The sequence below is a fragment of the Protopterus annectens genome, chromosome 3.part0 (assembly GCF_019279795.1).
Source record: "Protopterus annectens isolate FY-2018-M chromosome 3.part0, PAN1.0, whole genome shotgun sequence".
Lineage (NCBI taxonomy): Eukaryota > Metazoa > Chordata > Ceratodontiformes > Protopteridae > Protopterus > Protopterus annectens.
In genome coordinates, this window is record NC_056731.1 from 1,182,884,252 (window position 1) to 1,182,909,121 (window position 24,870).

Here is a 24,870-nt window from a genome sequence, read left to right on the forward strand (position 1 = left end):
GACTTCATCAGAACCCACTTGCATATCAACTGGCAGTTTAAATACAAAACACCACCAGTCATATCCATCATAAAATACATTTTTCATGACCTGATTAATTCAATGACATCGTATCCCCTTCATGTAATGTGTTAAGAAATTGTGAACATAAATGTAAAAGATGTACCCTTTACATCCTTGCTTCAATAATAGATTTAATAGGAATATGATCATTAATGCCAGGTGGGGTGGTAGCATTCAGGAGTATTTGCCATCTCACCTCCTTTTCACCTAATAATGCTTTCACATTACCCCCCCCCCCCGTTTGACTGATTCAAAACTTCTAAAAGGGCAAATTTAAAGGTGGAACAACCCTGTTATCCCTGATGTGCCTGAATAATGCATTATTTGCATCCTCCTTTCTGATGGCATACAAATGATCGTATATCCTGTCTTTAAAATGGCTCCCAGCTTTACCCACATAAAAACTGGGGCACCCAGTACACTTGACAGAGTAAACAACATTTTGTGTCTGATAATTCCCCCTCCTAAATCTCAATATAGTTTTATTCTTATTACCCACCACTAAAGTGTTGTCTTCCAATATAGGAAAGCATTGATTACAATGGTCCACACTTGGTAGTAACCACCCTTACCTACCTGTATGGGTGGTTTAACACTTTGAAATTTCTTTTTCAAATTACATCCTATCCTATGTAGAAACTTAGGTTCATCCCCCACTAGTCCAAAAATCTCCTGGTCACACTTCAGGATATTCCAATTGTTTCTTATAATCTTTTTAACTTGCCCCTTAGTGTCATTAAAGGGCAATGCACATGCTCTACTGAACTCGTTAGTTGCCTTCTCTTTCACCAAGTGATTACTATTGCCCATTTCTATTCCCAACAAGGTTTTATACTCATTTCCCCACTCACTACTAACATATGTAACTGCATCCTCCACTACTGATGTGGGATAACCTCTCTCTTTAAACAAGATACCTATATATTTCAGTTCTTGTAACATCTCCTGGTAGTCAGAGGTCATACGAGCTGCTTGTAAACGTTGTCCCTTCACAATGTTTTTCTTTTGCCTAGTGGGGTGGCAGCTATTATACTCCAAATAGGAGTTACTGAACATATCCTTTCTAAAAATTCTGGACTTAAATCCCGTGTTGGTTAGGGTTATACAAGTATCCAGATATGAAATGCCTTCCTTACTTGCATGATGTGTAAATTTTAAAAAGGAACTGGACGCATGCAAATAATCAAATTCCTCAATTTCATTCATACTTCCGTCCCATAGAATAAACGCATCATTCAGGAATCTAACATAACTTCTAATATTTTTGTTACACCTGTTCAAAATAATCTCATCCTCCCAATCCAATAACACAAGATTGGCATACAATGGGGTACAGGGTGATTGGTGGTGTTTTATATTTAAACTGTCAGTTGATATGCAAGTGGGTTCTGATGAAGTGTATATTTTTTAGATGAAAGCGCTTAACTTTTATTGTTTTAATAAACAACAGTTTTTTCTTTTAATGAGCTGTTCCCCTGTGCAGTATTTGTTCGTGGTCTTCCTCGTAGTATAATTTTGTTTTGAGACAGTCATGTAACCTACTATCCCTGATGTCAAGCGAGATGTAGCCTGATGGCCAGAGGATAGAAGCTTCTGATAATCTGGCCATTTTTGTAGTGTATGCTATAATAATGCCTCCCAGATGTTGGGTGCAGGAATAGTTCATATGTATGGTGAGTGCACTCCATGACTGTTTTTCTGACTGTAGAGACAACGGGACTGGTGCAAGTCTTGAATAGATGGTAGAGTGGTCCTGGTAATCTTTCCTGCTGCTTTCACCACTCTTTGGAGGGACTTGCAGTCTGTGGTGGAGCAGTTGCCATACCAAGCTGTAAAACTGTTTTCTGGGATGCTGTCAGTTGTGCCCCTGTAGAAGGTCTTGAACAGGGGCTGGTAGATTCACCCTTCGGAACCTTTGCAGAAAGTGTAGGCATTGCTGTGCTTTATTGACAATGGCATTTGTGTTAACAAACCAAGACAAGTCTTCTAAGATGTGCACCCAAAAAAACTTGATGCTTTTTACCCTCTCCACTGTTTTCCCATTGATTGTGAAAAGTAAGTTAACATAGCAGTATATGTTCAACAGGTAATCACTGTTGCAGCAGAGTGACCTGGCTCCACTCTCTTGGCAGTCACTTTCCCTTGCTAGGGTGAGGTATCCTTTCCCTTTTATTTATTTCCCTTCCTATACATTACATTTCAGGACTTGACTTTTGTATATTACTTACAGAACTGTACTTGATTTACAAATACTGTACTTGAGAATTCATTCTACTAGTATGGTATCAGAAGAGGTAAGGGTGTCGGGTTTAACTTGCAATGTGTTGATGTAAATGGAATGTTGACGGTAAAGGCTGAGGCTCACATAAATAAAGAATTTATTGCAAAGTATCTTGAAAAATGATCACCTTGTAGAAAGTTCTCCCTGCATGACAGTACTGGCTACGGCAAATGAGATGGCTCATCTTTCCTTGGCTTTGGTGTATTCCTGTTGTGCAGATGCTTCTAATTCCTTATGTAGTATTTCCTTCTTTCTGATGACTAATGTAGGATTTTGGTTGTTCATGAGCTGGGCAACTTCAGCTTCAGGATGGAGAAGTTCCCATGGCTTTTATATTCTTACCGTTTCTCCAGCTTTTAAATCTGCTTGTCTTCTAGAATTTCTAAAATATTTCTTGTCCAGCATTTCCTTTACTTTGTGTTGATTTTCAGGAATTAGTAATGTAGCTGAAGTAGGTAATTCAGCTTCTGCCCATTGAAAGTAAGGCTAGTGAAATTCTGTGCAGCTGAGTAGTCCTGTATCTCAAAACTGTGAGATGGCAGTACTAATAGGTATTGCTACTGGTCACTTTTTTCACTCAGGATGCATCTCTCCCCTTCGCTTGTGCAGCTGGGTCTAAAAGAAATTTATAAGGTCCCAGTTATGGGCTTTTTATCTCAACTGCCGACATCTGTGTTAGAGCATTCTCAGATATGACAGAATCAGGTTTCCTGTCTTTAAAGTACAAGCTTTAATATGCTAATCTCTCTCAGTTGCATTAATTGCCTATTAGTTCTTTCCAGTAAATTTACAGTAATCTAAATGTATGAGATGCATGGGCTTCTTAAACCGTTACAAAGTCATGTTCACTCAGCTGAATGGATGACTTGGTAATGATATGCTAGCATATCATCCTATGGGTTGTTGTACTACACACTGCATATGGCACAACTGCATTACTTAATCTGTCTGGGTGAATATTCTTGGTTGATGTGTGCATCTTCTACTCTTCCTTGAAGTTTAACCACATATGTGGATAATAATGTATCCTTTCAAGTATTTGTCTGGCAGCTGTTTGGGACCTTATTTTGTCAACTTTGGACTTTAATATTTGGGCACAGTATTTGTTCGTGAACAAAAATTAACTGAATTATTTCCTTAATGATAATACTTTGCAGCGGTCAGTATCCCATTTTAATTTTTCAAAGTCCAAGGAAGCTGAGCAATCTCAATTGCCGTGACCAGTAATACTACAAATCTGTAATTATTTTTCATCTGTCATTGGTTACTGTGGAATTACCCATATGTCAATTTTTCCTTTTAAAAATTCTAAAGGCTTTTTGTTATATGTAGCACCGTGTTTTATCTATATTTAAATTTCAGGTCATGCTTTTGCAGGTTAACTAATTCATTTTGCAATCTTTCAGGTGTCTTATATGAAGACTTTGTGAATATGCTTTGGAGGGGACTTGCTCGGTTTGTCCCTTAGATTCTTTGTAGATACAGGTTCATAGGTATGTACTAGGCTAATGGCCCTGGCGCCTTTACAAGGCTAACCCATAGGATTACCCTGGCATTGTCCCACCTAACCTTAGTTCCTAGTGCCTCTGTCAAGTAGAGCCACTGGAGTGATCCCTGGGGTGAATTTTCTATTTCCCATCCACTCATCAAGATTTCTCTTGAAGAGGGCAAGTGAGGTGCTCTGCTTGACTTGTATGGGAAGTCTGTTCCATAGCATGGGCAGTTTCTGGGTTATGAACCTGTCCCTCCATTTGTTCTGTTGATTGTGGTAATGAGGTTGCGGTCTCTGGAGCGTGTGGTGTGGAGGGATTGGGATTTATTTAGATATATAATATCTAACCGAGCTGGGACAGATATGGCTTTGTAAGTCGAGCAGAGATCGCCTCTAAGTAGGTGATATGAGACACAGAATAGTTGGCGTTTTTGAGTCTGTCCATGTAGGACAAGTGTATAAGGCCTAGGATCCTCTTTGTGAGGTACTTTTGCGGCCTCTGCAGACAATGACCCCTTTCTTTTTGGATGTAAAACCCTTAGTAATGAGATGTGCCATATAGAAATACTTTCTGACCACAGGGGCAATGTGGTGGTCAAAAGAGATGTTGCTGCCAACCTGTGTTCCTAGATCTGTGTTCAGGGGACTACCATCGATGTGGTAATTGAAAGGAACTGGGTTTTTCCCAAGGGTGATGACACATTTTTTGGCACCGAGCTTAAGGCCATGGTTCTGACACCAATCATTGGTCTCATTGAGGCCTTTTCTGTAGGATGTCAATATCACTTGGGGAGTTAATAATAGTTCCTAACTTTCAATAGTCTGCAAACTTTGTCAGCCAGAGTCCCTTCATGTTGGCCTGGACTTCAGAGAAGTAGATAAAACAGGAGAGAAGCAGAGCCGAACCCTGTTGGACTCCACTCATGACTGGTCTACAGTTTGACTTGGAGTCAGAACCCACAGTGTGAAAGTAGCTATATGTGAGCCAGTTTGTAACCCACCTAGTGATATAGGGGTTATTGCCTAGCTTAGTGAGTTTTTCTATGATTCCTGAGTGAGGAATGGTATCAAAGGCCTTGGCCAGATCAAGGTAGGATGTATGAACCACCTTATCTTCATCTACAGTTCTGGTGACTGACTCAAAAAAGTTGACCAAGTTGAGCAGGCATGATCTACCCTTCACAAAACCAAACTGTGTAGGATCCAGAGTTTGGATATTCCCTATATCATTTGCATATCAGGCTCATTAGGCTAATGGGGTGATAGTTCCTGGGGTCTGTAGTCGCTCCTCCCTTGTGGAGAGGGATGACTGTAGCAGTGCACCATTCAGTAGGGACCAAGCCTGAGGTGAAGCTGTGATTGAACAAGGCAGACAGGTGAGGTGCCAGTTCACTCTGTGGTTCATGTAGAATATAGCCGGGGATATTGTCAGGTCTCATAGAAGCTGTATTCTTGGCATTGGACTGTGCTGTTTTAACCTGTGCATCAGTAATATTGGGTGCCTGGCAATCTTACTGGTATTGTGATTGGTCCTGGAGGGGGGGGTTGGCACTGAATCTGTCAGCCAGTATATTGGCAACATCTGTTGGCTTGGTATAGGAGGTACCATTGTGCTGTAGCTCAGAGCAAATCTGAGTATTGCTATGGAGATTATTCACATAAATATAGAAGACCTTGTGGTTGTCTTTAGTATCTGAAATGGGTAGAAATTCAACTTTCATCAGGTTTCCCTCTGTCTTTCATTCAGTGGAGTAATTCTGATTACTATCGGATCTTTTCTTCCACATCTGTGATGGCATATTAATGCAGTACTGGTGTGAGTATTGCATCCTTTAAGCCTCGGATATTGCTTCTGAGTTGTAAATTATGTACTCTTAAACCAGGAGTCTGAATTATTCCTTAGATTAAATGACTTGAACTGTTGTACTTGTCCAAAATGTCTCGTATATGAAAAGATTGTATCCTGTTCCAAAGTTTTAAATCCCCTCCAGAAAGGTTTGCAGACAATATGATGATTTAAATGCGGATGGTTTATAATAGTCTCTGGTAAAAAAAAACTGCATAATCTCAATGTAATCACCTTATGCTAACATTTTAATTTTCTAATGTTTGAGGTTTCGTTTCACTGGGGCTCCAATTGCTCTTGTTTTATTTTAACTGTAAATGTCTATTTGTGGCCTGCGTCATTGCTGTAAAGGATCCATAGATGAGCTGTCTTAACCAGTTTAGAAATTAATTATTTTACTTTTTATATATATTGATTGCTTTCCATCTTGCTGCCCAGGTGCTGAAGTTCAAGTTTCTTTATTTCCTCATTTCTGTTTTAGTACAGTGTATTTCCACTCTGAAACATGGAGAACATACCACAAAGTGGTCACTGTTGGCTAATGGTGCTTTCACTTTTAACTCCTCCACAGATTCTTCTTTTGAAGACCCATTGTAGTATTTGGCCTGTGCATATATTCCCTTTTGCCTTTGCTCTGTCTTTACGGAGTGAGGATGTTTGTAGTTCCTTGTTGCTGTACGGTTTAAGTTGCCCATTATCACCTCTTCCCTTTCTTACCCCCACTCTTGATTATTTCATCAGTCTGCCAGCATCGACCTTTGTTAGCTGGATACACTATTAGACTACCACTGTCCCCCATTTCATTTCTTCAGCTTTATCACTGATTTTGATTTCTCACCATCTCATTCATTTTCATCTCTGAATATAATGGTTGCTATGGTTACTCCCCAACTGACTCTTGTATGCTTTGTATGCAGAGATCATTTTGAGATCCCTTTTGCCATTTTCCGAAGTTTCTTTTGCATACTTAATAGCTTTATCACTTCCTCCAGTGCTGCCAGCAGCTCACTTATCATTCTTCACCCAGCTGCTATCATCATTATCATATTACTCTGCAAATTAGGGATCTTGAACTTGTGTGACTGAGAGATGCACAAAGAGGAGCACATGCAATCTCCAAGGCAAAGCAAAACAGTAGTTTAGCAGTGAATGTACTTGCCAGTTCTCAAGGTTGGTTTGAAGACTACTTGAGGCTGGAGAGGGCTGCAAGTTTGAGATCCTTGCTTTGTCTGCTGCTCTCCTCACACTTTTCACTGCTATACCTTTTACTGCTGCTTTTTCTTTTACCCATCTTTCATTTTGCTTTGGTACCCATCAGTCTGTTGCTAATTTACTGCAGACTGTTGATCATTAGCACTCTTCCTCCTATCTTGCTTTGAGTTCTTTGTTCTAATATGTTCTTTCAATCTTTCTTTATGCCCTTCCTTCAGTATCTGGATCCTCCAGTGTTCAGATGCAGCTTTGTCCATGTGTACAGAATAGATTGTTTGTTGAGCGAGAACATGAGAAAAAATACTCTTTCCCTCACCAATTTAAAGCCTTTTGTTATTTCTGGCACTGTTAGTACCTTTATGAAGATGCCTGATAATTCTGTTTGTTACCCACATCTCCTTTGTAATTGCCCCTCATTTAGGGTTACCACCTGTCCCACTTTGCGAGGGACAGTCCCTCTGGGCAGTTGTGTCCTGACAAAAAATTGTAAAAATGGCAAATGTCCTGAGATTTTAGGACACAATTATTTCCTATATTTTATGTAATAGTTGCATAAAACAGTTATTCTGTGTCTAAAATACCTAAATGTTATAAGAAACAGAATAAGCATCTAAAATGCTACAAGAATAAGCTTTTATTTAGGCAAAAAATTTAAGTTCTAACTTTTCTACTGACCGTGGGTATGTGTCAGCCTGTAAAATCTGATGTTTGTACCAAAAATGTCCCACTTTGGCCATTTGAAAAGGTGGTAACCCTACCCTCATTTCCTCATACTTCTTACCCGAGATCCTTCTTCCTTTTGCCAGTTGCTTTTGTTCCACATTGCATTACTACCTGAAGGGCTCTGTCTGGCTTAACTACTTTCTTCTGCTTTAACTGACCTGTGCTTTCTGAGGTGATTGCTGGTTCTGTCTTGGTCCCAATTATGCACGTTCCTTTCCAGTTTCTGCTGTCATTTTTAATTTGGCTGATTTTAAGTGATATAAGGTTAGGATCTTTTAATGAGCTTTATTCTGTAATCCTGAGTTTGATTTCCTTTCATTGTTTCTACTGCTCCCTATTCTAATCCTTCCACAGATTCTTTACCTTTACACCATGAGCAGCTTATACCATTTCAGTGATGCTTTACCGGTGATGCATTTCTGTGTTAGCCATTTCCCCACTAAATACAAAGCATCAGTAGTGACTATGTAGTCTCATACTGAGCTAACACTTGTTCTGTATTCAGAATTCAGTTTTCTTCTACTTTCAACTCTGTAACTTTTTCAGCTTTACCAGTTTGTATACATACTCCTAAATATCATATTGTATTTATACAGCCCCCATTTATTTTTTTTATTTCATCTACATCCAGATTTATGGGGTATGTACACTAGTTATAAAGTGTCGCCATTCCCAAACTTCCTATTGTTTAAAACTTGGAATTCAAGTACACTTTTCACTAAAGCAGGGGCTCCCTGAAAGTGAGGCACCTGATTTATACAGCATAACAGGCTCCGAATGCACCAGTGAAGGCAGGGCAGGAACTGTATGTTCACAAGACTTACAAAATGGGAATGTTTGGTGGGGAAGTGCTTTTGCACAAAGTTAAATTGGGAGAAAAAGAATGAAACAGGTAGAACTTAAAACTAAGATGTAGACAAGTCTTCAAAGACAGACAGCGATCAAGAGCAGGGGAATGTTTGTAAAGGTAAAAAAAAACTGAAAAATGAATTAGAGAAAAAAAAATAGAAACATTTCCTGAGAAGCTGCCAGAACTGTAGTTATAAAAAGCCCATCTCTAAACAAAAGTAAGACCTTTGTCATCTATAACAGCTTGGCACAATTTGCTTAAGCTTTAGCCAGTCTTGTAGCTTAGTGAAATTAAGTTCCGACTACAACCCAGCCAACCTGAGTTTGATTAGCAACTCTGGTGACTGATGGAGTGACAGAGAAGGAATGGGCAGTACCATCGGGTGGGAGTGTGTGGCTTTGAGTGCATTCCCATAATGGTCCCTCCTTGAGGGTGTGGACATGTGAAGAACATGTAGTAGACCTACAAGAGAGTAGAGCATAGTCCTTGACTGAACTGCAACAGTGGTGGAGCAATACTTCAGCACGTTCCAAGCAAGTCTACCCTTAGCAACTAAAAGACAGCATGGAAGGGAGTGGATAAGGTAGAAATGAAAAATCTTCCAGCAGATGAGATCAAGAACCCCAGGACACCCTTAGGCTCTGTACCAGTCCCAAGCCATACAAGAGAAAGTAAGGAAGGTATTAAAGAGGCCTGGTAGAGTCATTGATGAGGGGTTATTGATGAGGGGTTATTGGATGAAGCAAGTGGAACCCAAAAACATGCTCATGCTTGTGTTTAGGGGTTATTTGCTATTAGAGAGTCGGTATACTTTGTCATATTAGCGGGATGGGGCAGTGTTGTAATAAGGGTGGGGCATAGCAGGCAGTTGTCCTGGGCATAAACTGTTAGGGGGCACAACTGGCATTGCCAAAGAAGTGGAGCTAGTTTCCTGCAAAGCAGTTCTGATTGTGGCTGCTTAAATGGCAGTCAGTGATTGGTGCAAGAGGTGTGTGATCAATAGTGTACAAGAATTGCCGATCAGCTGTTAATTCACAAATATGCAAGCTGTACAGGAAGTCAGTTTTGCAGTTATACCTGCAGATCTGAAAGTCCAGTACTGATCAGCAACTATTGTACACTGCTGATTGTGCCTTGTATGTGTGTGTGGACCTTTTCTTTACTTTGTAAGTGGTTGCTAGATGGGCCTGATGCATCAACTATTGGCCTAGCTGCAGATGTACATTAGCTAAAAGGCTAAAATGCAATATTTAACATGGTTAAGGTAAGAAGGTGTGCTCTTCATGGATCAGACATGTAATTCTTGTTCACTTTCCAGAAGTTAAAGCCAGACACAAGCTCTTGAGTATTTTTAATATAGACTTGAAGATGCTGTGGGTGAGTATGGTTGCCAGATTGTTGAATGAAGTGAATAAAATTGTGCTTCTCTCACAGGCAACTTGTCAGTTTAAAGGAATTTGATGAAAAGTTTTGGTAGCAACTAGAATATTACAAATGAAACAGGATTGTTTCTTTTCTGGTAGCCAAATGAGTTTGATGCACTAGATATTACACAGTTCTTCTTTAAAGTAATATTTAGAGTAAGCTTTGGAACAAATGAAAGTAGATGATCTACCCATGGGTACAAGCAATGATTCTGGAAAACAAATGGTATCCGAATATCTGAGCTCGAAAGAGAAACTTGACAGAGCTGACCATTTTCACTGATTTATGTTAGTCATTAGAAGCAGTGGCCAACCCATTTCTGATTTATTAACAAATAGATCAAGAGGAGTGAAATCTGTTTATCGGTGGTATTATCCTTGCTTTTACTACAGAACACTTTGGTCAGTCTTCCATAGGTAGTAAATCTATAGAAGCAGTGTTGAATAATGTAAGCATTTATTTACAACCCCAAAATGTATTTACAGACATGCTGTCTGATGTAATGAAGTGGTCTTGGGTGTAATCTACATCCTGTCCCCTAAAAAAAATTCACTTGGGCAGGCATTATGCTGCCTGATCTTACTCCTGCTGCTAACAAATGATCCACTAAAATATCTGTTTACATTGTCCCAAATATTCACCAAAAGCTAGATGTGCACCTAATCTGCCTTCTGGAAAAGACTGAGCCTATTGGAGCTGGGCGAATATTTTTTTTTAATGCTTCTCCCACAGAAGATGATCTTCCCGTAGATAAAGAAAAATCAAGAGGCTGTGTTTTTGGCTCGAGACGAAAAGCTGCAAACAATAGACAATTGGTGGAATTTAGAAACAAAATATACAATGCATTAGGAAGACTATTGTGATGAATGGGCGCAAGCTAAATGGGGGCAACTCTGAGAGATGGGTACTACAATGCACAAGCAGAAGAAATGTACAGTCAGCGTCGTATGCTAAGATCATATAGAGACATGGAATTGAGCAGTGTTATGGTAATGAGTCCAATTGCAAATAAAAATGAGGATGAACAATAGTGGAACAGTTCAGAAACGTATAAAAAAGTTGCCTGATCAGCTTTTGCCACTAGCAAGTTTGTACACTGTGTGATTACTTGCTTAGTATAACCCGGATCCAAATGACTGTGCTACGAATAACAGCTATACAAGCCAAAGAGTACATGTTAGAGGTCAATGTCAGTGCCCACAAAGGAATACATTGTCGCCCTCCACATAACAGAAGGCTCAGATTGACTTACCACCACCATGAGAGGACATAGCTGAATGCTATTTATGAATGCTGTCATGTGGACTGAAACATATGGCAGCTGTGCTGTCATTGCATGGAATCTTCTGGGATATATATATATATATATATATATATATATATATATATATATATATATATATATATATATATATAAAAAATCATATACCATGGACAGTAAGATATATATATATCTTCGAATCATTCTACAGACCATTTAGTGACCGTCAGGGTTGCACAGTGGGTGTATCCCAAACATTTCCCTCATGAATACTGCATCAGTTCCTTGATTATCTCCTGCAGCTCGTGGAACATATATTTTTTTCCTATAAGGACCATAGAGGACAGACAGAAGCAACATTATGCAGATAAATACCCCATTTCCACTGGGTTATATAGGCCACTGATTGCCATTATCTCTCCCTTCTTGTTCACATGGGCATTTGTACATAATTTACACTCCAGCTGCCAGTGGTGTAAAGGCTACTCTATACAGTGAGTGTGTGCCAGCCAAGCAGTACCAATGATTCTCACACCCAGCACATGATCAACCTATGCTGTAAATTTGTGTGGGGGTGAAGTCCCACAGGGGCATATTGGTGATGCCAGCTATGTCCTGGAGGCCTCTCATATGACTAAGGAATCCACAGGGCAAGGATAAGACTCTGTACAACCTTGCAGACCTCCAACATCTTTGAGGTCATGGTCAGATTGAGGAAGGCTTGCTTGCACTGCCTAGATTCCTCCATCAGTGTGTTGCACTCTGCTTCTGTCGCCTGCTGCAGGATATTTGCTGTTTGTGTAGTTCTGCACAGCAATGGTGGTATAAAGGCAGCTAGAAATTGCCATCAGAAGACCAGACAAGACTGAAGCCAGTGGTGGAGCAGTTACCAGCTAATGGAGCCATCAGAGGAACTGGCTGCAGGTTAAGACTGTGTCTGGTAGTGGCAGGTACAATAAACTCTAACACTGGCAAAGAGATGGCAGCTGATCCATGACTATGGGAACGATAGTTGAACAGAGATTTAAATTAGTGCATTCAGTACTAAACCAAGGTTATTTTGTTCAGTTCACTGACTAGCCATGCTGCGAAGCTGATATTACCATCACCTACCCATATAACAGCACTGAGGACAGGACACAGTTGGCATATGCACAGGTAGTAAATCCAAAGTCACGGAGGCAGTCCACCAGCTACTAAACCAGATCGCTTTATTGAAATGCAAGGAAACAAATCACAGAAAACGTAAACGCTTTTAAAATACACAGTGTGCGTTTTTGTCTCCACAAGCATGTAAGACTTCATCAGACAACCATAAAATATCTAAAAACACATAATATACTCTCATGTGGTTTGAACCAACCAATAAAAATTCATTAGTTTGTAATTTTCATTGCATACATCTGCTTAAAAGGCTCATTTAAAGCAACTATCAATTAAAATACACTTCGATGTTCATCATAACAAATAAAACCATCTCTCCCTTGTTTAAAATTCAATATTTCACAATAAATACCATTAAAATTATATTAAATAAATAAATAAATATGTATATGTATATAAAAACTACTAATACTGTTGTTTAAAAATCCTTTCCATTATATTATATCCTAAAGAATTCACTATTCAAACTGCACCACCTGCTGTTCCTAAAGAGCTATTGCTAGTACAAATTAAATTCTAGCTGCTCTCAACTTTAACACTGAAGTTAAAGATATATGATCATTGAGCCCTGGGCTGTTTGTTGCATCTAATAAAATCTGCCACCAAAGCTCTTTAAATTCTAATCTTTCCTCCCAAAGGCCTCCCCTTGTTTCCTTTTTAACCTGTTCTAACACAAAGAAGAAAAATCTAGCATTATTACAATCTAATGTGTGCTTAAAAAGAGCATTTGTTTCTTTTTTCTTAGATATTTCATAAATGTGTTCATAGATTCTCTTCTTTAATGCTCTTTCAGTCTTCCCCACATAATATGAATTACATTCTAAGCACGTAGCTAAATATACCACCCCTTGTGTATCACAGTTATAATAACCAGAGGCACAAATATTGATATCCCTAGCTGGCAACAAAATCTCTATCCTGTTACTAATATATGGGCACTGATTACAGTGTCCACATTGGTATGTTCCATATTTTTTATTTTTATTTTTATTAAATGGTAACATAGAAATTTCATTGTTAGTTACTTTGTTGTTTTCCAGCAATTTTTTATACATCTACCATTTTTGTACACTATTTTGGGCATCTCTTTTTTAATATTTAAAATATCAGAGAAGGAAATAAAATTACTCCATTCTTTCTGAAAAATCTTTTTTACTTTAATATTGAAAGTATTAAACTCCATTACCAATGCCGAATTATATGCACAGGTAGAAAAGGCACAATGACAGGAATTGACCATGAGCACAGTTTTGGTAGGGGGTTAACTGAAGATGCAGGGAGTGCATGATATGGCCAGGAAATTTGGGGGGGGGAAGATGTATATGCTGTGTTGTAGTAGAATAGTGTTTCCTTAGAGGAGTAGGCATCCAGCAGTACTGGGTCCTTGTTCAGAATGGATTTGAGTAGTCTCAGTTCCTGCAGAAGTGGTCTGGGTGTGCATGTGTGTGTCCGGTATTTCTTAATCATAGACTTGAAGGATGCAGACTGTGAACAGTTTTGGCCACAGGTGTATCCTCTGCAAGGAATGGTGCTGGTACCAACATCATGTTGGCAACCAACATTCACCCCTACCAAATAATAGTTATCCAGTGTGCTATTCACACTTCACAGTTTCCATGATGTTTCATATCGGATCCAGAGTTGCAGGCCTTGTGCAAATTGTAATCATTCCATTGTGAGTTTCTAACATTTGTAGGAACATGAAGCTGACCACATATGGCAGCAAAGGGTCAGTCACTTGCTTTTGATGGACTTTCCTACTCACTGACAATGTTGCTATCTGCTCCTCCGAGCTCATGGCATGCATGTGTTCTGTGTCAGGACTAGGAGTGCTGGTTAGCTGAAAACATCTCCAGGAAGATCATAGGATGCCCTACATTAGTAAATGGCAGGTCCTTGTCAATGGTTATTATAATGAGCAGCACCTTTGGAATTCATTAGAGAAATAGGAATGCTAAGTAGTAAAAACAATAGCTTGTTAGATGTAGCGATCAATGACAATAGTAGCTTAATATGAATTCTATACCTCTGCATACTGTGTATATTTCTGCTCTTTGCCCTTTATTGCAAACATAGCCTTTGCTGATGCATGTATTTACTTATTTAAAGCAGTTATCATTAGATAAGTGTACCACTAGTCAAAACATTGTAATTGTACAATTTTTCCTCTTATCCCTTTAGTGGATTCGGCAAATACAAAGCTTAGTTTTTAAAACCCCTTCTGTCTATTCTTGTTAGAATGTTGTGATTATACAAATTATCTGAAACCCTTATTTATCAGACAGTTTAAACATGGTCTTGAAATAACTTTTATACAAAGTTATAGTAAAGGGATGGAAGAACAGGTCTGGTTAAGAAAATCATCATGTGACAATAGTTGCCCTTTAAATAACTTGAGGTCAAGCAGAGCGCAGATTTGGGATACACAGGATCAGAAAATTGGTTAATTTATAGATTCCACTCTGTTAACCTGGTTTTAATAATGAATGTGTACAGTAGATACCATAAATAAATACCTTAATGTCTGCAACAAAATATTAAACTTTGTATTGAGCTAAGGAAATTAAAGGACAGCTGAAGTTAGAAAAAAAAAAAAAGTAGTTTGTGATCATGTCTTGATGCGCAGTGCTATACTAATGTTCCTGAGCTGTATGTAGTCTTTTTATACTTCTGAGTGTTGCTGGTCTCATGCATTCAAAGTAGACAATAAAGCGGTATATGGGTTCAAGATATTTAATGTACATAAACATGTCAGGAACTGTAATTAGAACTTGTATTTAAGCTAACTGATTCACATATTACTAAAAACACATTTGCACGTGCATCTCCATTCATGACTGTACAAAATGGCACTGTTCTTGCACGTGCTCAGTACTTGTATGCATGTGCTATCTAGCTACAATGGCTGAATAGGAACAATACACTCAATGATCTGCATCCTCCCACTTTGATTTGTTCGACATGCAGTTGGAGAACAAGACAATCTACGTGCTAGATAACATTTCAATATTAATAACAAATCAGAACTCCATTCCAAATCGCTGTGTATTTTGGATTTGGTCTGGAAACTTTACCTAATATCACTATATAAAAACTTTGACTGGGATTGGCAACAGGGACAATATCTGGGGAATTCATCTCAATAGTAACTTAGAGGATTACATCACGATTAGTTTAGGTAAGTACACTCTCCTCTGAAATCTGAACAAGTGTAGGGTCACTCCTGAGAAGTAGAATCTTTGGCACAGGCAATCTGCTGCATCACTGGTTCACAGACCGGAAGTATACGTCTTCAAGTTCCTTTTGAAATCCATTCCTTCCGAATGTACAATACAAGATCCCCGTTCTTCACAAATATTTTTGATAATTCCCACTTGGTCATATTCTTTAGATGGAACAATACACTTAATGATCTACAATGAGGTAGCAACTTGTTAAAAAAAAATAAAAGACCTGAAAATAAAACTCTGAAACTGGCCTCAGAGACGTGCTATGTAAGTCGTACATTTTCAGCTGTACAGTGGTTAGAGTTCCTGAAGACTCAGACATTCTGTGCCATCTATGGATGACTAAAGTTTTTAAGTTTTAGTGAACTGACAAAAACCCAGAAGGGGAAAGACTAGCATTCTGATGCAGAAAGCAGCAAAACTGCAGTGTAGTTATTAACCGGTACTGCGCAGTGGATGATTTGGAATGTCATGTATGATTCTGGTTAGCCACTTTCTGTATTTGATGTTGCCTTTGAGTGACATGGAATCGCTCCTTGTGATATTTGAGCAGGTTGCTGAGAAAAAAAAACATGGGCAGCATCCCTGTGGGCAAGTCTCTTGTCCAATGTACTTCCTTAGAACAGATGGTCTACCTCAGCTATTAACTTGCACAAGAAAATGACCATGACAAGCTGAAAGCAATCATTTTGTTGTGTGGATGGTAATAGTTAAAGGTAGAGCTATCATAGCTAGACCTTGTCCCAAAGGAATGTGTGAACCTTCAAATTTTATAACAAAAAAAAAAAATTAGAAACAATGACCGTTAATATAATGAATACATACTTAGTATTTAAAAACATTACCGTGCCAGCTGAAAGGCGAAGACTGTGCCACATAAAAAAAAAAAAAAAAAAGAATTAAAAATGCTGAACTCCCATTTTTAAATTTTCATTTAACAGTATCCTTAAGTCCAGGGGCTTTTCCCACCTGTAATTTCTGTTGCCAGAATCATTTTTCTACCTCAGTGTGTTATTCCCACACACCACCTCTAGGATTCCTAAGTAGATATTCAAGTACCAAGAACAAGTAGTAGTCTGGAAATGTTCCATCTGTTAGAATAATGTATTGTTAAAGTTTTGTTTTCTAATGTTATATTGATGGTACATGCTTTCCCAAAGGACCTTTCCATTTTTCCTATTTAAAAGGACCATTTTTGACAAAGGACAGTGTATATAATTGTACTTGAAAGGTGGTGTCCTTGAGTCACAATAAGGCTGGGTTTAGTCACATTGATAGTATTCCCTTCTTTAGCCAAATGCTAATGGGACCAACTTCCACACTTAAATTTCCCTGCATGTCCCCTCCCTTTGTAAGATTTCCTTCTTGGGGAAACGCCACAATTTCATGGGTGTAGTATTAATGTCTAGTGAGTGCCCAAAGCTTTAAAAATAAATGTTTGCACATATTTGAGCCTAGTTTTAATGAAAAGATTATTATAGGACCTTTTGTAAAAAAAAAGAATTTCAAGGTTATTCCACTGGTCCTCATAAATAGGTGACTTAATATTTTTTAAAGCCGGGCCATGAAGGGGGGGAAGCAGGTGAAATTAATTCGACCCTGTTCCTGGAGCTCCAACTAGAAACTTAAAATCATACAGTTTGCCAGCCACAACCTCTGCTAGTATATATATATATATATATATATATATATATATATATATCAACTCCGAGATTGCAAAACAGTGGTGGAGGATGAAATCCCACTAAAGACAGTGCAGTGATTCAGCGAAACTAATACCAGCATCCTGTGAAAAATGGCGGTTCGACATAATTTCCTAATGAAAGATTCAGTATAATGAGTGTATGATCAAACTCACAGAGCCTATATAAACTGCATGTGTGTGTGTGTATATGTATGTATATATATATATATATATCAATTCATAAAATACTGAAGCTTAATTGTGACTGCAGAGAATCATGTGATTTAACAACTAGCCGAAGAAGGTATGGTCTGGCACGATAGAAGAGGAAGAATTAACTTTGTAACATAAGAGAAACAACTGAAGATGGCTGTTTAAAAGGCTGGAAGTTCCACATAATGGTAGATTTCTTTGTTCAGAAGAAGAGAAAGGAAAGTGCATTAGTCTCGAGAGAAGCGGTGTTGGAAGCAACCAGTTTGAAACAAAGCTTAGCTTGTATGAGGAAACACTAAAGCTGAAGGGTAATTTGCTTGAATTGGAAAACTACTGTTGAAGAACCAGTGGAAACAAGTCATTTATGCAAGTACTATTGGGAAATAAAGCTGAAGATTTGAAAGCTTTGTGCAAAGTGAAGCCTGTATGAAAGAACTTCTTAAACACAGATTGGTTCGTTTTCATTGTCCCTTGTAAATAAACCATGCCCTGAACTGCATTTTAATGTTTGTAGATTATTTCTTGCAATCAAGCCAACAAAAATACATACATACTGACGGATCTATGACGGTTCTTTGACAGAACTTGCAGTGAATGCCATTTCATTGATTCCTACCATCAATAAGGGAGTGGTGTATGTATGTGTGTGTGTATATATATATATATATTTTAGATATATATATATTAGATATATATATATATATATATATATATATATATATATACGTACTGGGCTAGCTGCCCTTGCAGGTCAATTTAATTCTAGCTAATTTCCCCCCTCAAAGGTAAGAATCAAATCCTATATCTTGTGACTGAGGCAAACAGCTCAACCATTAAGTATTGCCAACCTTGTGTGTGTATGTATGTATGTATGTTTGTATGTATATATATATATATATATATATATATATATATATATATAATATAAAATACACACACATATATACACACGTGTGTGTATGTGTATATAATATATTATATATATATATATATATATATATATATATATATATATATATATATATATATAGGTGTACTTGGTGCTGCGGTAGCATTGTCGCCTCACAGTAAGACGTCCTGTTCGATTCTCAGCTAAAGCATCTTCTGTGTGGAGACTTGTGAATGGGTGTACCTTCGTTGAAGGTTGTGCGTCAGGGCCGGCAACTTGGCACGTAAATATCTACTGCCAGTCATTAGTGGACCGGAGTTCTGCTGCGGCGACCCCTAACCGGGAAAAGCCGAAAGACACGTCAACTTGATTTAAACTAAACACCCAAAGTTGACTGCAAAAAAACATTGACTGCATGTAGCTGAAATCATGGATACTGCCATGTCGGTTCACATGCACCAAGAAACAGCACTGGTGCATGCAATTCTTTTGCTTTTAAAAAGTAAAGTAAAACGTTTTTGTTTTTTTGCAGGGGGCAGTATTCACATACACACACAGATATGGATTTGTAATGTTTATGTAAACACACATGTATTGCTCTCTTGGTGTGTCTGTAGATGGGTATAAATGTGCATTATTTAGAAAGGGCTTATTTTGTACCATAGATGTGATAATGATAGAGACTGTAACACTCGCATTGTTGTGGAAAGCAAATGCATCTTGCTCTTTGAAGTTTCCTCGATAGCTAATGGAAAAGTAGAAAGTCAAATGACCTTGTAAAAAACTCCTGAATGCAGGTTTTAACAAAATATATTGTGGCAGGGAAGGTAAGCCATCCTAAAGCTTGCATACAGAAGGCTGTTGCTCTTGTACTACACCTACTGATGTATTAACTTTGTGGTTGCACAAGCATGGAGATGGTGATATTTGGGTTTGCACATAAGCCACACAATTTTGCAGTGCTGGTGGTAAAGCATATTTATATCTGTGGTGTATTACCTGGTCTGTTTTACATATTCGATGTATTGTTCAGTTGTATATGCCTACTGCCCTTATGGTTAAGTTTTTCCTTAAATGGATGATGTTGTTTATTGCACTGTTGTATGTGTTTGCCTTCTTGGTTCAGCTCATACCAGTGTACTTGCCTTGTTAAAATGGCAAGATAAATACAATGACTATTCAACATAATTTGCCTCCTGGAAAAAGTAAATGTAGATTTTGTTATTCATTTATTATTTTGATGATTTTCCAGGTAATAGACATCCTCTGTTAGGGAAGCAGCCTCACATGAAATATTTCTTTTCATTCACTTACATTGACTTTGTGATTGATTTTCTTAGAGTAGATGCACTGCTCAAATTAGTGTTGGAGTACTAAATAAATTGTATTTATTTTGTTTTATTTATGTATTTGCATTTGCTTACTGGGAGGTCTACTGGGCCAGAGTGATTCCATTTTCAATAGAGGCCTGGGGAGAAAAGCTCCGAAAACAAGCATGATAAACATCAGAATCAAAATGTAGAAGTCAAGCAGAACACATTGCAGAATAGGTAATGCAATAAAATAGATAAAATCTAACATCTGGGTAACTAGTATTAAGTATGTAAGCCAACCAAGAATGCAATTGATGACACTGGGATAAACACAAATGTGTGAACGGTACAGTATTACAGTTTTGCAATAGAGAGGGAAAGATGGACAGCAGCAGATTAAAGATTCTGAAAGTAAGGTATAAGTTTAGAGCTATTGCTATATAGGGATCAAGAATGAATAGAAGGTATGGCAGGTAACTAATATAGTAGATTGTGTTGCTGGGTGGCACATGTTGGAATTAGTAAGTTGGAAGAACTGAATGTATACATGAGGAGTCTGAGCAGTAAGTGAGATGGGAAGGAAAAGTAGGAAGGCTAGGAATTTTTTTTTTTTTCGTGCCGGTACATGTACATAGCCAATGGGAGAACAGGTGTTGTTTCAGCAAAGTCTTAAAGCATTCAGGGTTGATAGCAGACCTAAATGAAGGAGAGAGAACCTTCCATTGTTCTGCTATAGTATATGAGTAACGCATTTGACCAGTGGAAAGGTTAGGTTTTGCTACATTGAGCATCTGATTGACATTGTTCACCATGTGTCACCCAAATAGACCTCTGCAGAGAGGAGAGGGCAGGACAACTAGAAGGCTTATAGACTAGCTGTGGTTAGTTGTAGATATGTTAGATGTTGGGGAAGTTCTAGCCAGTTTAGATGATGGAATGATATGCAGTGGTGGGAGAAGTGTTTGGCACAGGTTACAAATTTTGCGGTTTTATTCTAGCACAAGTCCAGTTTGGATTTAAGAAAGGATTGTATATTAGTAAGGGGAGGTTCACCATAGAGCAGGGGTGGACGTAGAAAGGAAGAAGCAAGGGATAAAGGAATGCAGTGCATTTCAAGATGAATTTAGGATTGTATATTAGTAAGGGGAGGTTCACCATAGAGCAGGGGTGGACGTAGAAAGGAAGAAGCAAGGGATAAAGGAATGCAGTGCATTTCAAGATGAATTTAGCCCTGCGGTGTATAATCCCCCCCCCCCCTGCTTACAGCTTTCCATCAATTACCACCAGCTTTTCTCCTTATTTTCCTGGTCTAGTGGGCCCACCTTAGCATCACTCTGGATCAACCTAACCTACAGTTGGGGCTGGTGAGGGGAGAGGACACTGTTGCAGTATTATGTTGCTGTTAAGGAGTGTGCCCTAACTTACACCACCCCAGGGCAGACCTTTGAGCTCCTCCGTCACTGCCTTCAGGCGGTGCATGAACACTTACGCTCAAGCACAGCCAACCGACTAAGTGGTTCACTGTTTGTGCAGCACAGAACACACCAGACTTGTAACACTGCTTTATTTCAGGAACCCTTGGCTGCCTTCATCCTGTCTGAATGGATAAGTCAACATCAGCCACATGCTCCCATCCTTCCACTTACCATGGAGCTACTTGTGCAGTATGTAATGGGTTCATTGCTAAATACTAGGCTAGCTGCACTTATGGGACATTTTAAGCGTAGACAATTCCCTTTTGGTGCTTCACTTCACCTATCCCTTTGGTATTAGACTGGTCTTACCCAAATGATATTTTATTTATTATATGTTAAATGTATTATTTATTTTAGCCAGTCTGCTATGATATATATATATATATATATATATATATATATATATATGTGTGTGTGTGTAAAAGAGAAAATTCATTTAATTTAGCACAAGAACTTGCATCACTACCTACACAGAATACCAAATAAAGTAGCTAAGCTTTAAATGTATAATTGGTTAAATGATGTCTCAGTATTAAAACTTTAGTTTTTCTTTAAGTCGCATTGTAAAATAGTATATGCTAGGTATGTTACAGCTCATGTGAAATATTCATATTTTGGTATGTTGCTGAATTAACCATTGTTCTGTTTGTGTAATTAATGAATTTATATTTTGTTTTCCAAGTGTCAAGTTACAAGTGTCATTTGTGTGATTGAAATTATATATGCAACTAGGACAGCCCAGATAACCAAGACCTTAACATCTGTTATAGGTTTTAGCAAATGTAAATTAATTGCATTATTCTTTATTGTAATAGTTTTTCCTTTTTTTTTATTTACATGACAATGTGGTTTGAAAGAGTTACAGAATTTCTTAAGTCTTTGGATCTCTTGGTGGATAAATCACTGCCTCGGCTGGCAGAGGATTTTTATTGCACTGTGCAGGTAATTTCACTTTTTTTTTTGATAATATGTAGTATCATTTTTGTAACATTTTATCTGCATTGAGTGTGGTGGTTTAGTTTTGCAATGTGGTTTATTTTTACATATGGTTACTGTCTGTACACAACATAGCAGGTTATGAAAATGAACTGGAACTTCTTCTTTCAGCTGCTCCCGTTAGGGTTCGCCACAGCAGATCAACTGTTTCCATTTCTTCCTGTCCTCTGCGTCTTGCTCTGTCACACCAACCACCTGCATGTCCTCTCTCACCACATCCATAAACCTTATCTTAGGCCTTCCTCTTTTCCTGTTATCTGACAGCTTCATCCTTAGCATCTTTCCCAGTATACTTTGCATCCCTCCTCAGCACATGTCCAAAGCAACGTAATCTTACCTCTCTGGCTTTGTCTCCAAACCTTCCAACCTGGGCTGACCCTCTAATACACTTATTCCTAATCCTGTCCATCCTTGTCACACCCAGTGCAAATCTTAACATCTTCATCTCTGCCATGTCAAGCTCTGACTCTTGCCTTTTTGTCAATGCCACTGTCTGCAACCCATATAACATAGCTGGTCTCACTACCCTCTTGTAGACCTTCCCTTTCACTCTTACTGGTACTCGTCTGTCACAAATCACTCCTCACACTCTTCTCCACCCACTCCAAATCTGCCTGTACTCTCTTCTTCACCTCTCTTCCACACTCACCATTGCTCTGAACTGTTGATCCCAAGTACTTAAACTCATCCACCTTCCCCACCTCTACTCCCTGCATCCTCACCATTCCTCTATCCTCCCTCTCATTCACACACATATATTCTGTCTTAGCCCTGCTGACCTTCATTCCTCTTCTCTCTAGAGCATATCTCCACCTCTCCAGGGTCTCGTCCACCTGTTCCCTACTCTCACTGCAGATCACAATGTCATCTGCAAACATCATAGTCCACGGGGACTCCTGTCTGATCTCGTCTGTCAACCTGTCGCTCACCATTGCAAATAAGAAAGGGCTCAGAGCTGATCCTTGATGTAATCCCACCCCTGCCTTAAATGCATCTGTCACTCCCACTGCAGTCCTCACCGCTGTCGCACTACCCTCGTACATATTCTGTACCACTCTTACATACTTCTCTGACACTCCCGACTTCCTCATACAATACCACAACTCCTCTCTAGGCATCCTGTCATATGCTTTCTCTAAGTCCACAAAGACACAATGCAACTCCTTCTGACCTTCTCTGTACTTCTCCATCAACACTCTCAGAGCAAACATCGCATCTGTAGTGCTCTTTCCTGGCATGGAACCATACTGCTGATCACTAATCCATCACCTCCCTTCTTAACCTAGCTTCCACTACTCTTTCCCATAACTTCATGCTGTGACTTATCAGTTTAATCCCTCTGTAGTTACTACAGCTCTGCACATCACCCTTATTCTTAAAAATTGGTACCAAAACACTTTCTCCATTCCTCAGGCATCCTCTCACTTTCCAAGATTTCATTAAACAATCTAGTTAAAAAAACTCCACAGACATTTCACTTAAACACCTCCATGCTTCCACAGGTATGTCGTCTGGACCAACAGCCTTTTTGTTCTTCATCCTCTTCATAGCTATCCTTACTTCCTACTTGCTAATCCACTGCACGTCATGATTCACTATCCGCACATCATCCATCCTTCTCTCCCTCTTTTTCTCTTCATTCATCATTCATGTATTCATTCATCATTCATGTATTCATTCATCATTCATTCGTCATTCATGAAAATAAACTGGAACTGGATATATTAAATTTGTTTGGAATGACTTCAACAGTCACTGTTAAATTATTATCACAGGCTCTTGTGTATGTTTCAATATCCATGGTTGAACTTGCTAACTAGAGTGAAGACTGATTTACTTTTTAAGAAAGCTTATTCACAGATTTTTGTTCAGTATAAAATAAGCAGCAGAATCTTCCTGAGTTTAGCTTTTTGATTGACCTGTCTTGAAGTTCTGTATACAAAATGGTCAGTGACTTGTTTAACACTGACAGTTTGCCCAGAGGAGAAAGTTTTCCCTTAGTTTGAAATAAAGTATTTTTTTCCATGTCCCCTTCAGTGTCGTTCATATGTATCAAAAATTGATTCTGAATGAGTTTCAGTATCTTATAAACTAATAACACAAAAGTATTCTTTTAGCTTTTCTAAATGAGAATAGACAGGATTTTTTATCCAGTCTTGTCTGACCAAGGAGGAAATGAAACACAGACCAGATTTTAACATTATCTGTTATTTGCAACATGACTACAGATTAGTGAATAAAAATCTCAGTGTTGCAGCACATCAGAAATTTGAACTATAAATCGGTCATTACAGAGTAACTGTATTCCTAATGAACTAAAAGCAGTGACTGAACCTAGAATACCATCATTTTTATCTTCATAAGGTTTACAAATCCAGTCTCATCCCTCTATATACAGTAGATTTGGTCTCACAGATGAGTAATTATTTTGAAAATATGGATGAAGTGTTGCATTGAAGTTTAACGTCACATTTAAAGGCTTTAGTTATATGTGAAATTATTTTATTTAAATGTTATTAAAATATATAACATGGCAGATAATTATACTGTTCTAGGTGTTTTTAATTTCTATACATCACCCCCCCCTTTGATTTATCTGTTTGTTAAAATCATTGTAAATTTATGTTATGTTTTCGAATTTAATAATGGATTTTTTGCATCTTAAAGATACAGCCATAGGTATATACAAAGGTAGTTATGGACATTTTGAATCTGCTTATTTTGCTTCCTTTTTTTTCAGAATAAATTTTGTTTTC

The 24,870-nt window shown here is 38.3% G+C and overlaps 1 protein-coding gene across 1 annotated transcript in view; it reads left to right on the forward strand.

The window, feature by feature from the left end:
* Positions 1–24,870, forward strand: part of LOC122797011 (synaptonemal complex protein 2-like) — a 345,314-nt gene that overhangs the window by 283,284 nt on the left and 37,160 nt on the right. The window contains exon 4 of the mRNA XM_044065782.1: positions 21,956–22,060. Within this exon, the coding sequence (XP_043921717.1) occupies positions 21,956–22,060 (105 nt within the window). The remainder of the gene's footprint in view (positions 1–21,955; positions 22,061–24,870) is intronic.